The sequence below is a fragment of the Syngnathus acus genome, chromosome 21 (assembly GCF_901709675.1).
Source record: "Syngnathus acus chromosome 21, fSynAcu1.2, whole genome shotgun sequence".
NCBI classification, from domain to species: Eukaryota; Metazoa; Chordata; class Actinopteri; order Syngnathiformes; family Syngnathidae; genus Syngnathus; species Syngnathus acus.
Genome location: NC_051105.1, coordinates 9405324 through 9419453, shown reverse-complemented (window position 1 = coordinate 9419453; position 14130 = coordinate 9405324). Strand labels below are relative to the sequence as shown.

Here is a 14130-nt window from a genome sequence, read left to right as displayed (position 1 = left end):
TTCCAAATGTTGAATTCATTATGGGTTTTTTTTGTCCACTCCAAACTTAAGTTCATGAAAGACAATTAGCAATATTTTTTTAATGAAGTTATTTTTTCAAGCACTCATCACAAGAGCTATGACAGAATACCTTGGCTTCTTTGTTTTCATTTCCAAAAGTGCGCTCTGTGCCATAAGTGCATCAAGTGAGGCCAGATAAAATATTGCCCATGACAAGTAAAGATGAGCTCTTGCTTTACGATAAAACAAGCAAGCCATTAACGCAATGAAGAGGAAAATAAAAGATGCAGAACTTGGGCCTGTTTAGAGTTCACACCTCTCACTTCTGTTACCAAATATATTCTGGAAACTTTGTGATGATTGTGCGGTAAGGGTGTGAAGTACTGTGACATTTACTAAAAGGTTACATACAATTTGATGAATAAATACTTTCAAATGGAATCGTTCATTCATTCAAATTGTGAATCATTAAAGTCATAACATTTTGAGCCGTGTATGTCACAAATGTTTATTTTTTTCTTGTTATCTCATGGTGTGTTCTAATAAACTAGTAGGAAACAGTTTAGTAGTTGAAAGAATTTTTATTGTAACAATGTTTGACTTTCTGCTCTAGAACAGGCAAGCCAGTATTTTATTTATTTTTTTAAATGAGAGAAACCCATTCCTTTCATACATAATATTCACAGCAACATGCCTTCATTTTATTTGTTTTTTGTTCAAATCCTCCATTCAGTATTTCAGAGCCAATATTACAAGAGAAGCTCAATTTATATGTTTTGTTTGATAGATTAACGCAATTTTTTTTGGGACATAAAAATATACAAGCTATGCAAATACCTGAGCTTCTGTTTGATGATTGAGCGCATTTTTTTTTCTAAAATGTAAAATACATAATAGATCACCCCCCAGATATATCAACACACACACATATATATATATATATATATATATATATATATAGTTTTGTTCTTCTAAGCATTCTTTGATTGTGCCGGTTAGATAACAAAGTACATTTCACAGGTTCAAGATGTAAACAAAGTTCTGTGCCATGGTGTGCATACATTAAGTTGTTTGGTTGCTTAGCACCAGAGAATAAGAGAGAGGGAGGGGGGGATAAAAAGAAAATGCTGCTTTTTGATCAAGATATTAAAGGAAAAGTTGAGGCTAATGAAATTGCAGAGCTGCCCTCTGAAGGTTATGGTGTGCTTCCAAATGAAAGAAAAGTTGCTTCGACAAAGAAATTATTCATCAGGTAGGGTAGGAAACTGCCATTAAACCATTTCCACATCAGCCTTAAACACGTACTTTTGGTTTGAACAGGTTTTAGCGTGGGACTTTAATAAAATGTTACTTTGTTGGCAACAAATGCATGACTAAAGTGCAAGGTTAGCTATACATAACACATCTTTATTTCTTTTCACAGGCTGCAATGAAGCCTCTCTGAGGTAAAATTCCTTTTTCCTTCACAGTACGAAGCATTTTCGCTGTGATTTGAAATTGCATTTTGTACTCACGACCGATGGTTCTTGGAGCAAATAGAATTGAGCATAAAGAAAAAGGTTTTGCAAAGGAACTCACGAGGTCAAAAGATTAGCAAAAACCACAAATAGAAGTTCACACCTATAAAAACAAAAATAAATGCCTTAATGTGCATATTAATTATGTTCATAATCTCATTATAATTTAAAATGTCTGAGGCACAATTTAAGGCTTTATGTATAGAAAGTACTCCACACACAGTTGGGAGAGAACATTATGTTTGCAAGAATACTGTGCGATATACAAACAATTATTTACAGTGCTTAAGACCCACCCAACAACTAAAAATGAAGTAAACGTCATATTAAAAGCTCCAACCGATAAACATTGATTCATTTGATGAGATATTTTCTTCCACGAGAGTAACCAGGCTTTCAAACACGTGTGACTAGATTTCCATTCGCCGAGAAGTAAATGAAAAGGACGTGAATGAATTCAAAGTAATCGTTAAGCAATCCATTCTAGTTTGGAGTAGTACAACAATTAAGTGCAATTTCAATGAAGTTAATTGTTCTGCTGCAATACAATGAGATGGAATGTATTATTCTTGTGTGAGTATAAAGTTAAACCCCTACTTGCACATTATTTAATTTTTGTTGTATTTCATGAAAACTTGACAGTGGGCTGTGCAGTAAACCTTCCAACCTTACAGTCGTGTTTGCAGTATTGTTAAGAGCCATCTGAGACATTAATGTGAACTCTCTTGTCGATTACTCAACAGAGCCATTTTGTTCTGTAAGTTTTAAGAGTCTCTGTTTATCTTGACTCATCGGTGCTAGATTATGTGCTTTATCAGTGGCATGTAGCAACCCGCCATAGTGATGTGCGTTCTCATGTTGGTCTGCCTTGACAGTTCCGTTAAAAAAAATAAAAAAAACAGTTCATAAGTATTATTTAGAGTCTTTGATGCAAACACGCACACAGTATGTATATTTTTCTGTTTGAGTAGTATTGGTATAAGTATTGGTCCAAGTTAAGTCTCCAAGTTAGTTAAGCGTCCATGTAAACACGAAAACCGGTGGAATGCCTCATGTCTCATATTTTGCTGTAATTAAAATGCAACCTTCTCAAACACAAAGGAAAATTGACCCTTCAAAATAATGCTAGCATTACAATAAATACTGTACTAAAACAGCTTAATTATGAGAATGACACAATTGTTAATATTTCTACAAATGCAGGACACAACGAGAGACAATATTACCACTGGCAAAAAAAAAAAGTCCAAATGGACACCATTCAGCGTCAGGCAACCAAACTATAATTTGCTGCACAGTTTTTTTTTTTTATGTTACGCACGTCGAAAGGGCGAGAAAAAAGCAATAATTTCAATCTCAAGAAAAAAAGCGGTAATACATAACAATATTAAAGTCATAATATTACTAGAAAATTTTTTTGATTCAAGTTGCTTGTGCATGTTAAACTGATTGTTTCCGTCTGCCAACATATTGCCCGATTACTTTATTTTCATAATTACAACTTCATTCTTACAATGCAAATACTTTATTTAGTCGTAATTTGTTACTTTTCAGTGTACTTCCCAAACTCCTTCATATAGTAAACAAAACAATCAACCACAAACCCAACGCCTGCCACTTTGTGCACTGGTGCAGAAAGTAGCTTTGGTCAAAGTAATTCTTGAGGTCTGTTTTAGGCATCTTTTAAAAAAAAAAAAAAAAATCAAAGCAATAAATCTGATCTCATTTATAGCAGCCCACACTGCTATGAAGCCTTCATATAGTTATTCAGCCGTCCAAAATCACACTGCTGTGCTACATAAGTCTGCAGCAACATTGAAGCTTAAAAAAATGAGAATAAAAATCTTCCCCTTACATGTCTCCATCTTTTCACTGAAACGTATGTTCACCGCGGACGATATGTGAGGAGAACTCATAACGGTCCTTGCTGTGGTGACCACAGATGTTACATTCCAGTGGATCCCTGTATCCATGGCAACCCATGTGGATAGTGTACATGACATGGTCCAGAAAGAGCACTTGGCAATGGTCGCACTGGAAGGCCCGCAACTCACGACCCTCTCGCCCAAACACTCGCACCCCTTCCTGGACTGCAGGCCTCTCTGAAGCTTCTTGCACTACCCCGCTGGAAGTTCCTGAGCCATTTCTGGGGGACGCATCTACCGCGTGATGGCCTGAATAAACCGTAGGACTTGAGCGTGACCTGAGCCTGGACGGGTGATTGCTAGCGGGGTTAGCATGCTGTTCCCGAGGGCTGCTGCGAGCCGACTCGGGTGAGTCTCCTCCGCTGTTGCTCGGCGACTCTTGGTGTCCTGACTGGGTCGGCCGACCGTGACGAGTCAAGGAAACGGGCCCGTTGGAGTTGCTGTGACTGGGGAAAACAGAGGGTAATGTGGCCTGAGGTGGCAGTGAGTCAATATTCCCTGAACGCTCCATTCTCTGGTCAAGAGGCAGAACGTGATGGTAGAGTGGGTTGACCATGGGCATAACCTCCGTCATGGAGAGCTGGTGGCCGGTGTGCTGGAGAATGGGGCGAAGTGTTTCTGATCCTAAGTAGGTCATGGCATTGCCCATTGCTTGCTCCATCATGTGGGCTGACAACAGTTCAGCCTGTTTCTCAAACTTGAGGCCCATCTCATATCCCATTTCAGGGTAGTTGTAGCGCATCATCTTTTCACCTGTTTAAAACAGTAGAGAAAGTTGAAGAACCGGGCTTTCGTTGAGGTATGAGTTTTTGAAGAAAGTGGCTATGGAGGGGGAATGACTTTTGAAGCCACAAAATGGCAGAAGTAAGAACACGCTTCCTTTCGAGCTTTAGTCAAACTTATCATTTAGATCTTGCACTTGATGTTCAAACTGTGAAAGTATGAGGAGTGGAAAGCCCCATCCATTTACCAATATAAACCAAACCTTCCAGAACAGGGATGCGGTGAGCTGTTGTCACTTAAGATTGCAAGTAGCAAAGTTACAGGTGTACCTAACCGCAAAATGAAAACCACTTCCTTGACACTCTGGCCTGAGGCTCCTCTAACTTCCTCAATCTATCTATTTTATATACATGTAGGCATGTGCCAAAATAAAGCACCGTTCCGGTGTTTTTTCCAGTACGGGATATGATTTTGTACTTTAAATATATTGTGCCAAACAACTTTCTTTTTTTTTTTTATAGTTCTTGTTCTTTCATTTCATCATCTCAAATGTGACACATTTATTCATCCATTCGTTCTAATATTTGACCAGGCTTTTCCTGATATATGAGACAGCACATTTAAACCAGTGGATGAGCTAACTGTGTTGATAGATACTTACCCACAAATTTCTGTGGTGTGGTGCTCTTCCTTTTTCCAACATTACTCTGCAATCTTTCAATGACAAGCGGCCGCTCAAATGTCGTCAAAGGCCTTGGCTCTTTAGGAACCTCACCTGTGGGGGGAAATGATCAGGATTAATAATTACCTTCATCAAATTTAACTTTAGGTGCATTACAGAATATGTATTGTTTTTCCAAATTACTTGATTTTAAATCTACAAATATCAAAATAAATGTAATTATATATTATTTGTTATTATTATTATTTTATATAATTTTGCAAACACGATTGCAAGATATGAGCTGTGGTTCAGTAGGTTTTGCGTTGTGTTTTTTTTTTAAAAATTTGAAAAACAAACGCTAAATGGTAGCAGTGGACATCACAGTGCTAGTTTTGTTCTTTCTGCTAGAACAGATGTCATCTCCATTCATTGCAATGGGGGAAAGACTTTTTGAGAGGCTCTTTAGAGAGAGTCTTCTGATGTACTAGCAGATTCATGGAAATAGTTCATTTCTTAATTCATTCGTATTCTACACTGTTAAAATAGAAATTACCTGGATAAGGGCATGTGTTGGCAGATGGGTCCAGACCCAGGCTCTGCAGGTAACTATGGCAGCGTTCTTTGTGCTCCTCAAGGGAACTGCGTTGTTTGTAGCTCCGCCCACAATAGTTACACTTGTGTGGTTTGCCAACTAAAAGTGAAGACACGCACCAGACAACATATTATCCTTTGGTTCATTCACTGTGACGCTGACTAAGAATGTGGGCAGAATATATTCTTCCTGTACTGTACTGTCATTTTCCAGCACAAGAGGAATTGACAGCTGTCCAGGCCTATGTCAATAAATAGTTCAACAACCTAGTGGGTGTTGCTGGCATATTAGATTTTTTTTCCACTCACAGATATTCATCCAAAGTCTGCCTAGCGACACATAAGGAACGTATATAACCAGATAAAATATCCAAGCAATTATGTTGATGTACTTTGCTGTATTGAAAAGATAATTAAGATTCACGTTCAGTTCTAAAATTCTTGTGGTCGTTTAAATTTAAAACACTGGAATAGAACTGGGCATTGGAATCAAGTATCATGTCATTACAAACATGAATGGTTTATCATGTATGGAGTTTTTTTTAATTTTTTTTTATGTACATATAGAAAACCCACGGGCTAAATACAGCAGGTTTCAATATTGTTCAAGTGTGGGCGCAAGAGCGCCCTGCTGTTTTATATTTAGCAACCCGCCACCATTTGACATTGTGCAGATGTTGGATAGACCTTTAGAATTAACCTTTCAAATGTGATTCATATTCATTGGAATAGTTCACATTGCTACTTGAGACTTCAATGTAATCCACATGCATGACATTTTTATCGAACTTCATAGTCCATGTTCAAGAACTGAAAGCACAGAAAACTGCAGGAAATGTTGAAACTATTCCCACTAAGTTAGAAACACAGGTTTGTGTAAAAGTGTGCTTCCATGAGAATGGTTCGAAAGATTGGTAGACTTAAAAGGCGAATGTTTTTTTTTTTTCTTCTCCCAAGTCAACTGTGATTAAAGTAAAAAGACATTTCAAAGTGGACCCATGGTTCCAGGCAAAGTCTATGGCGTACATGGGATTTTACTTGTTTTTATCTGACCTCAAAGTCCTTCTATTTAATGACCACCGTACGAGACATAGCAGCACGAAAACTACAAAAGAAGCAAAGCAAACATAAAAACACACACACATACCCCACGAAAAAGTGAACTGTGTGACTAAGTCCTGAACTCAGAAATGAGTGTCTTCCGACCTTGATTTTAAAAATGCAAATGAGGATACAGCAAATTGTATCTGATGGGAAAGTGGGTTACAGTTGACAGACTCCACCTATGCTGCCTTTTTAACCAACACTTTCCACTTTCAAGTTAGATGAAGAACGGCATGTCCTTGGTTCCTAGCAACAAAGCTTTTACAGCAAGATAAATGCATTTATAACTGACAACACCAAGAGTATATTTGGCCTTGGTCACTTCTGTCGCCACGTGATACTTGTGATGTGATGCATAGATGGTTTTACATCTTTATATAAAAAGTACATACACACACACACTCACACACACATATATATATATAATTTATTATTATTATTATTATAATCTTACCAGCATGAGTACGTAGATGACCCGTGAGAGCGTCACGACGGCGACAGGCGTAGCTGCAGAAGGGGCACTTGAAAGGTTTTTCACCTGTGTGTAATTTAATGTGCCGCAGCAGATTCCCCTTCTGAGTGAATGAGACACCACACTGGTTGCACTGGAATGGCCGGTCACCTTAAGAAGGCATACACGGTAATTCATCTCACCGCACTTACTGTCAACATATCAAGGAAATGATGAGGTGCTCTTAAAATTTTTTCATTTTCTCAAAAGAAAAGCAAAAGTCATATAATGAGTGTGCCTTGTATATGGATGCCGAATGCAAGTTGGAAAAAAAATCCACTTGGTTTGATTCCCTCAGTATTACCCAGCATGACCGTACGCCTTAAACCCCAGTGTGCCTCATATTTGGACATTTCCAAAAATAGAGCTGTCGGGCCTTACCATCCGGTGAGCCTTATGGTCCAAAAAATACGGTATATAAGGGAACCCAAACATTACAAACACCTCTATGTAAGCCAAAGGCAGTTCTACACCTACGTACTGTTGTTGCCGACATGTGTTGTGTGGGAAGGTTAAACAATATAGGTCACTTGAAAATATAATGCATATACTTCTTTTGCTATATTTTGACAATGCCCTCAGCAGCAGGGAGTATGTGTTGCTGTACAGACTCAAGCTACACTGTTCTCATGTAAAAGCATTTGATCAGCAGTCAGTTGGAAAGGAGAAATGTGATCTTTTGCTGTGACAACCACGGCTGTCATGGTGTCACCTGGAACAGGTTGCGGGGGATTCCGAGGATATTTTTCCCTGATAATAATTTCAAGTCTGAGTTGTTGTTTTGGAAAAAAAAAAAAACACAATAAAAGAAAAGGTTCCTCACCCTGTTTTAAAGAAAAACAAATGACTCATCATAAGGACAGGAAGAACAAACAAAAACTGTCTTATTTGTTTAAATACAATACCGTTTAATTGTCGACTGGGTGTATCCACGGCCATATTTTGTCCAGATATCCCATCCTGTGCATTACTCGGGCTGCCAGCCATAGGTTCCCCTGCAGAAGTCGCTTCGTCTCTGTTTTGGGCTTCACACCCTGGACTTCTATTGTCGGCCTCTTCACTTGTGTCTTCTTGTTTGATCTGTTTATCGCTCAGCTCTTCAAGACAAAAACACAAGGGGTAGTTGACACAATTTACCTTAGAAAAACCATGATGTTGAACAGAACTGGTCTAAACTTAGATTTTGTTGCAGTACAATAAAAGATGAAGTAATTAGTCGAGTGGACTGGAGGAGACACTGTAACCTGGCAACTGAATGTGTAGGGAAGCTTTAGGATGGGCTGACACAATGCCAAAAAAGAGAGGAGCGAATGATAAACAGGCTGGTCTGGTTCCTGGCTGTCTCCAGGGAAAAAGGGAGTGTCGGAGGCTCTGTCGTTCAGAGCACCTTCCTAGCAATGGACACTAAACCGATGATAAGGGTAAGACGTTGCGAAATTGTGCGTCTGTGAGTGTGGCGATAATACTTCTATGCCTTGCCGCACTCACGTCTGGTTTGGAGCAAATTGACGATTCAAGAGCAGCTTGCTGGCCTTTAAACTATAGAACACTACATGGACAAAGCTATTGAGACACAAATGTCAATCGGTTAATCAATCCGGGATTAGATTTGAACTTTTAATTCTCCCTGAAACATTGATTGATCATTTTGTATGAATGAATGAATAAATAAATAAATAAATAAATTTAAAAAAAAAAAACGATTTTAATCATGCATTGTTACACTTGCTTTTTATTGTTTCTTTAAGGTGGTAAACGTGCTGCCTCCGGTGTAAAATGTCATCACTGATCTAAAGGGGCTTTGTAGGTTGGAGTGTGAGAGAAAATGCCAGGACAAAACTTACTGGTCCAGCTGATCCGGTTTTTGGGATTTAGACAAGCATAAATAAAGCTGTGACCACATGTGGCTGTTTAACTGAAGAGTCCAATCTGACTAAATCCTTCAGGTGTCCCTTTAGGCGACTGGACCCTTGGACAATTTGACCCTTTAAAGTTCAGTCAAAGCAGTAGAATGATGAAAAAAAACAAATTAGCAGCCGACACTTCCACAAAGCTTCTAAAGCTTGCAATTTATATTTCCACTTTATGAGGAGCATCATGAACAAGCCTCGTCTACAAGGCTGTATCCTGGCAACAAGGAGCGGACCATGCATCTTTACATCGTCTCCTCTCAATATGGCTGAGTTGAAAGTTTCAAGCGGTCAACTGAGGATACAAATACTTTCTACAATAATTCGCATTTGAAGCAAATTATCAACCCTGTCCTTACAAATAGGAGCATTGTGCATGTATAGCACCACGTCTGAGAATGATTGGAAATTATTTGACAAAGTGTTTGTGTAGAAATAGTCAAGCTGTGCACTCACCACTGGGGGAATTACGACCATTCGACTCATTTTGTCCATTAGACATTGAGATTCTTGAGTCCTCCTTACCTGGAGAGCATTGGCCGTTACCTATAAGACAAAATGAAAGTCGGCAATCTTTATTTTGCTGTTAGAGGGGCAGGGAGAGCAGTGCCCGCACAGCTCCAGTAGATGGCAGTGTTTCGATTTAATTTAGAGTTGTAATTGAATTGCAAAATATGAAACAACATATTGAATCTGATGTTGTTTTGGAGGAAACTGTTACGTTTTATTCCCAGTGTGGAGTTTAATACTGAATCTTAACCGGTTGATGCTGTCTGTACAATTTAATATACGTATGATTTTGCGACCGGTCGACATGTTGGACAAAATAAACCTGACGGAAAGAACACCTCGTCAGTAATGTCACTGAAAGGGACAATGAGAGTAACAACTTGGAGTCGAGCAAGGCAGATTGTGAAAGAGAATGCATTGACTTTTATGTCTACAGGTGAGGAAAACAATTAAAGGAGATAGAAATTCTTTCAGTTAAGGGCAACAAAGGTCAGTGGAAATGTATTGAATTTCTACGAAAGCAGCACATACAGTACAGGATTTTCTTCGATCGAATTTAATAAAGCACAGACAGTGTTCTTCTCTTCCTGAATGGCAGCAGTGAAGGTAACACCGCTGAATGCTGAAGGAAACTAACTGAAGCGACCTTACATAACGACGCTATCCTAATGTCCGGCAAACACGGATCGGGTTGCAACCTCCCAGTAGCTCAGGCTATGGATAGCCTTCGTTCACTCAGAGGGAGAGCAAAGAGATCCCTTATCCTCTTACAGACTCCACCATCGAATCGAACAATACAGCGGCTACAGGCAAACGCCACAATTGAGCTCGCTGTCAGATCCCGACGATACCAGAATATGAGTCATCATTCGGCTACTACACTGAAAATCTTTACAAGCAAAAAGTCATCGCAACTCATTGTGACAGCTCAATTTTGTCTGAGCTTAGGTCTGGGCTCGGGTAGCGTGCCTGAAAGGCCTCCCCTGGCAATTCCGTCCTGGAGACACTCAAGAATGCTAATGCGTTAATTAAACGAGTAGTTTGTGCTTGTACCTTGAGGTAGTTCACATTCCTCTCCTTCGCTAAATGTTACATTGAGTCACAATTCTTCCTAACATGGGCAGAACCGAGTTGATTGTTTCAAAACACCCCATTTTGAATCTAACTGTCGCGACTAATGCTCATTGTTAATTGAACAAGACTACAGTCACACTTGCACACAATCAGAATGACGGACAGGACACAATTATTCTCCTGTGTGGTAGGGATGTGGTTTTTCCTGTCGAACGCTCCTTCCACCCCCACCCCCACCCCTCCCGTCTTCCATACACTAAAAAAACCCAAAACATATACATGCAACAGACAGTACTGGTCCTACAACGAACTCTGCTGATTTTTGGTATAGATTGAAAGCACTATCCCACATTGTATACCACAAGTTATATTTTGAAAATTATATTCAGCTGACTGAATGTGAAATTGTTGACATTTATTATATTTCACCTCGAGGCTACATTTTACATGCAGTTAATTCAATCATCAGTTAGAATGTACCGATACTAATTAGTGTGTTTTGACTTCACGTTGCTGTCAGTCTAATTAAACACAATCAAATGATTCCCTCACATGACTTGCATACACGTCAACAATGCCAATGAGCTAGTATTTGTATCTATTTATTGATTATGACCCATAATCTCACCGCCGACATGAATTCAATTAACTACAAATCCACATCAATGTTATGAAAAAACAAGTATTTGTTTTTAGTGACTTGTAGAAAGCTGTTAACCTGCAAAACTTTTTTTCTCCGCCGTTTTTGGGGGGTGGCACCATATTATAATGTCACTGACGGCAACGAGGAAAAAGTGAGGCGGATGACAATTGAACTTATTGTGACATTGGAAATTGTTCGATTATTCCTTATGTGACAGTGAGTAGGTATCATTATTAAAAGGACAACTGATGGAATCCTGCCTCTGCATGTTTTCCTGCATGCCATGAGTGTCATCAAAGTAAATGGAAAGTTGATCCTTTCTTCATACTTAAGTTTTCAGTCATACCATGAAGAGAATTTCTTGTTTTTTGAATGTTAAAACATTGCCTTGTACGGTTAAAGAATTCAGTTTTATGATGGCAACAGCAAAAGTTAATCGTGTCTTCAACATCGGAGGTTTTACATTACTGTCTGGATCTCAAGCGCTTCAAAAGTGAGTGAGGTCTGATAAATAAAACTTTTTATTACGTTCATTTCTATGGAAGTTGCTTCATATTGACTGTCGTGTAGATACAATAGAAGAACTTACTCGCAGAGTAGCCGTTGGGCACCTCCATTTCCAGCACTGCGGTGGTGCGGCTGTGGAGACAATAATATTTAAAAAAGAATGTTTTTTTAAAAAATATCTGTATAAATATATATATATATATATATATTGTAAATACTGTCCATCCGTTTTAGCTACATTCAATTCATACGCATGAAGAACAGACCAATCATTTACAAAGTAACAATACATTTGAAATATTATTTGAATGGCCCGGCATAGCAAGTTTATACAAGTCTATGTATTAATTATTTGCCTTCATTTTTTTCATCAGTGTACAGTTGATTTCACTTATTGTAAAAACAATCACTGCAATTTCATTACACATGAATCAAAATCATTCCATTCCATGAAAACGCCGTCCAATAGCGCACTGGTGAAATCATTTAGATACAATAATTATTCGCGTAAAGCATTTAAACACAATTGCCATCATCTTAGTCAGTGCTCACATACTGTACAGGGATCTCACTGATTTGTCACTTGGGCCTCTTTACACCCAAAAAAAAAAGCTTTTGTATATAATATGTAAAATTACGTGTGAGCAATCATGGAGATGTAAAAACGTAGAATAACTTATAATAAATAGGTGAGTTGATATAATTACCTTCAAGTGCCTCTCCTGAGTAAAATTACTTGGTAATTTCAGTCGAGGACTGAGGGAGGGGGGGTGTTAGGTCGTCTCCACCTCCCTTTAAAGACCAAGAAAGTCCAAATCACTTATTTCCTCTCGTGATATTTAAATAATGCAGAGCAGCTCTGCATTATTCATTAAAGCTATTAGAGAAACCCGGCCAGAAAGGTGACGCCAGCAAGTTTGAGAAGCGCATGGAAAAGTTAAGGAGCGCATCTTCCCTCAATGGTAACCAAGTCGGTGTTTCTTTTTTGCGCGCCTCCTGATGAGTTAAAAATATTAGATCACTCCGGGAGAGTTCGACACGAACCCGACTCAACCTGATGTACAACAGGGACGTCGAAAAGGGAAGACTCGACGGGCTGCTAAGAAGGAAAGAAGCAGAGGGATGGATCAAACTGGATCCACCGGTTCCTAAGGAATTAGCCATAGCGACAGGGAGCACCCAGTCGCTTTTCAAGGGACTGGAAAATTCGTTGGTTAGTTGGTGTTGAAAGAACGCAAGTGTTGGAGATATGTGACTCACTAATGCTGGAAGGACCTGCAGCGCCACATGTGTTTTATTGCAACTGATAATGAATGGATACGTGCCATGGCCACATTAGGTACAAGTTCGGATTCAAAACGTTTTGGATTTATATACAGTTTTGATGGGCACCGTAATTATATTAAATCACATTTTAAAATATCTAGTACTTGAACTGTGTTAGGGTATCTATTGTCAATTTTTATTGGTTTAAAATAATCCGTTGTCTTTTTACTACCACACCACCTGAATTTCCATTTTGAAATAAAGAAAAAATATAATTTTAAAGATGTGCATTGTGTTTGAGCTCTGGGCTGCTTGTCACTTTTGCCAATTTAACTAAAACGCAGCGATTTTTTTTTTATTGCATTTACACCGTATGTATAATTTTAGATGAATGATAAACATACTTTTGTTGTTATTGAAGCTTAGATCTCATTAGATGAATGGTTATGACGATGTTAATGGGTGACGTAGTTTATGAATTAAATGCTTAATTTGCTCACTATTTTGTACAAGCCACGACAGTCATGCAAAACGATAAGAATAAAACATGCGAGGAAAGTTGGGTGTGATTTTTAATGTGTTGCTCATATATTGTTGAAATTCTGCACCGACTGCCATGCAACAGGTGATCACACCGATCAGCTCCGTTCCTCACCAGCATTGCTGCACATAAGATATCCAATTTTGTACTTTTGTCCTTTTTTATTTCGTTTTTTCTTTCTTTTTTTTGTAATTTACCTGAAGCATACGGTAATCTCCCATTGAGGTGCACGGCGATCCAGGGAGAATATCTAGGAGCGGATCAGACTTCATTGCGGTACCATGCTGGAGGCGTTATTAAGCCGGTTCCGAAGCTCCCGCAGCAACAATCTCTTGTTAAGATCCACCACCGCCTTTCGTCTCCATCTCCCGCAGAGAGCAGCTGCAGAGTGACAAGTGCCACTTGTGGTGCAGGGGGTGTTCTGTTAGTACATATAGGTTTTATCTCACACTGAGAAATGGACCACCGGGTACTGCGGAACCGTTCTGCATGGTTGGCACAGTCAATGATTCGTTTACTGCGTACCTTTTATTTGTGACCATTAAGTCAAGTTGTGTTCATACATTGAAAACAGTCATATATTTTTGCCTTAAAAATGTGGACTTTAATTTGTAAATTGTAGGATGGTAGTTATCTCATGTACT

General features: G+C 38.8%; 1 protein-coding gene across 5 annotated transcripts; it reads right to left on the bottom strand.

Moving 5' to 3' along the window:
• Nucleotides 1-561: 561 nt before the first annotated feature.
• Nucleotides 562-13895, bottom strand: ikzf2 (IKAROS family zinc finger 2). 5 transcript variants are annotated; one of them, XM_037239440.1, is made up of 9 exons: nucleotides 13684-13894; nucleotides 12387-12471; nucleotides 11762-11811; nucleotides 9402-9491; nucleotides 7941-8132; nucleotides 6979-7146; nucleotides 5383-5520; nucleotides 4827-4940; nucleotides 562-4195 (listed from the first exon to the last, which is right to left on the bottom strand). In XM_037239440.1, exons 3-9 carry the CDS (start codon nucleotides 11787-11789, stop codon nucleotides 3387-3389), a joined length of 1539 nt encoding a protein of 512 aa, XP_037095335.1. In that variant the 5' UTR covers nucleotides 11790-11811; nucleotides 12387-12471; nucleotides 13684-13894; the 3' UTR covers nucleotides 562-3386. The 5 variants fall into 5 exon arrangements, with proteins under 5 accessions (XP_037095335.1, XP_037095338.1, XP_037095336.1 ...); XM_037239443.1 differs by lacking the exon at nucleotides 12387-12471 and having other exon boundaries at nucleotides 9471-9491; nucleotides 13684-13895; XM_037239441.1 differs by lacking the exon at nucleotides 12387-12471.
• Between the last annotated feature and the right edge of the window lie 235 nt (nucleotides 13896-14130).

Excerpts from the sequence above, each read along its gene's own strand:
- ikzf2 (XM_037239440.1), bottom strand. The coding sequence starts at position 11,789 with ATGGAGGTGCCCAACGGCTACTCTGCGA. Across the intron at positions 7,147-7,940 it reads ACCCAGTCGACAATTAAACG|GTGACCGGCCATTCCAGTGC; the intron begins GTATTGTATTTA and ends TGCCTTCTTAAG. Across the intron at positions 5,521-6,978 it reads TCATCTACGTACTCATGCTG|TTGGCAAACCACACAAGTGT; the intron begins GTAAGATTATAA and ends CTTCACTTTTAG.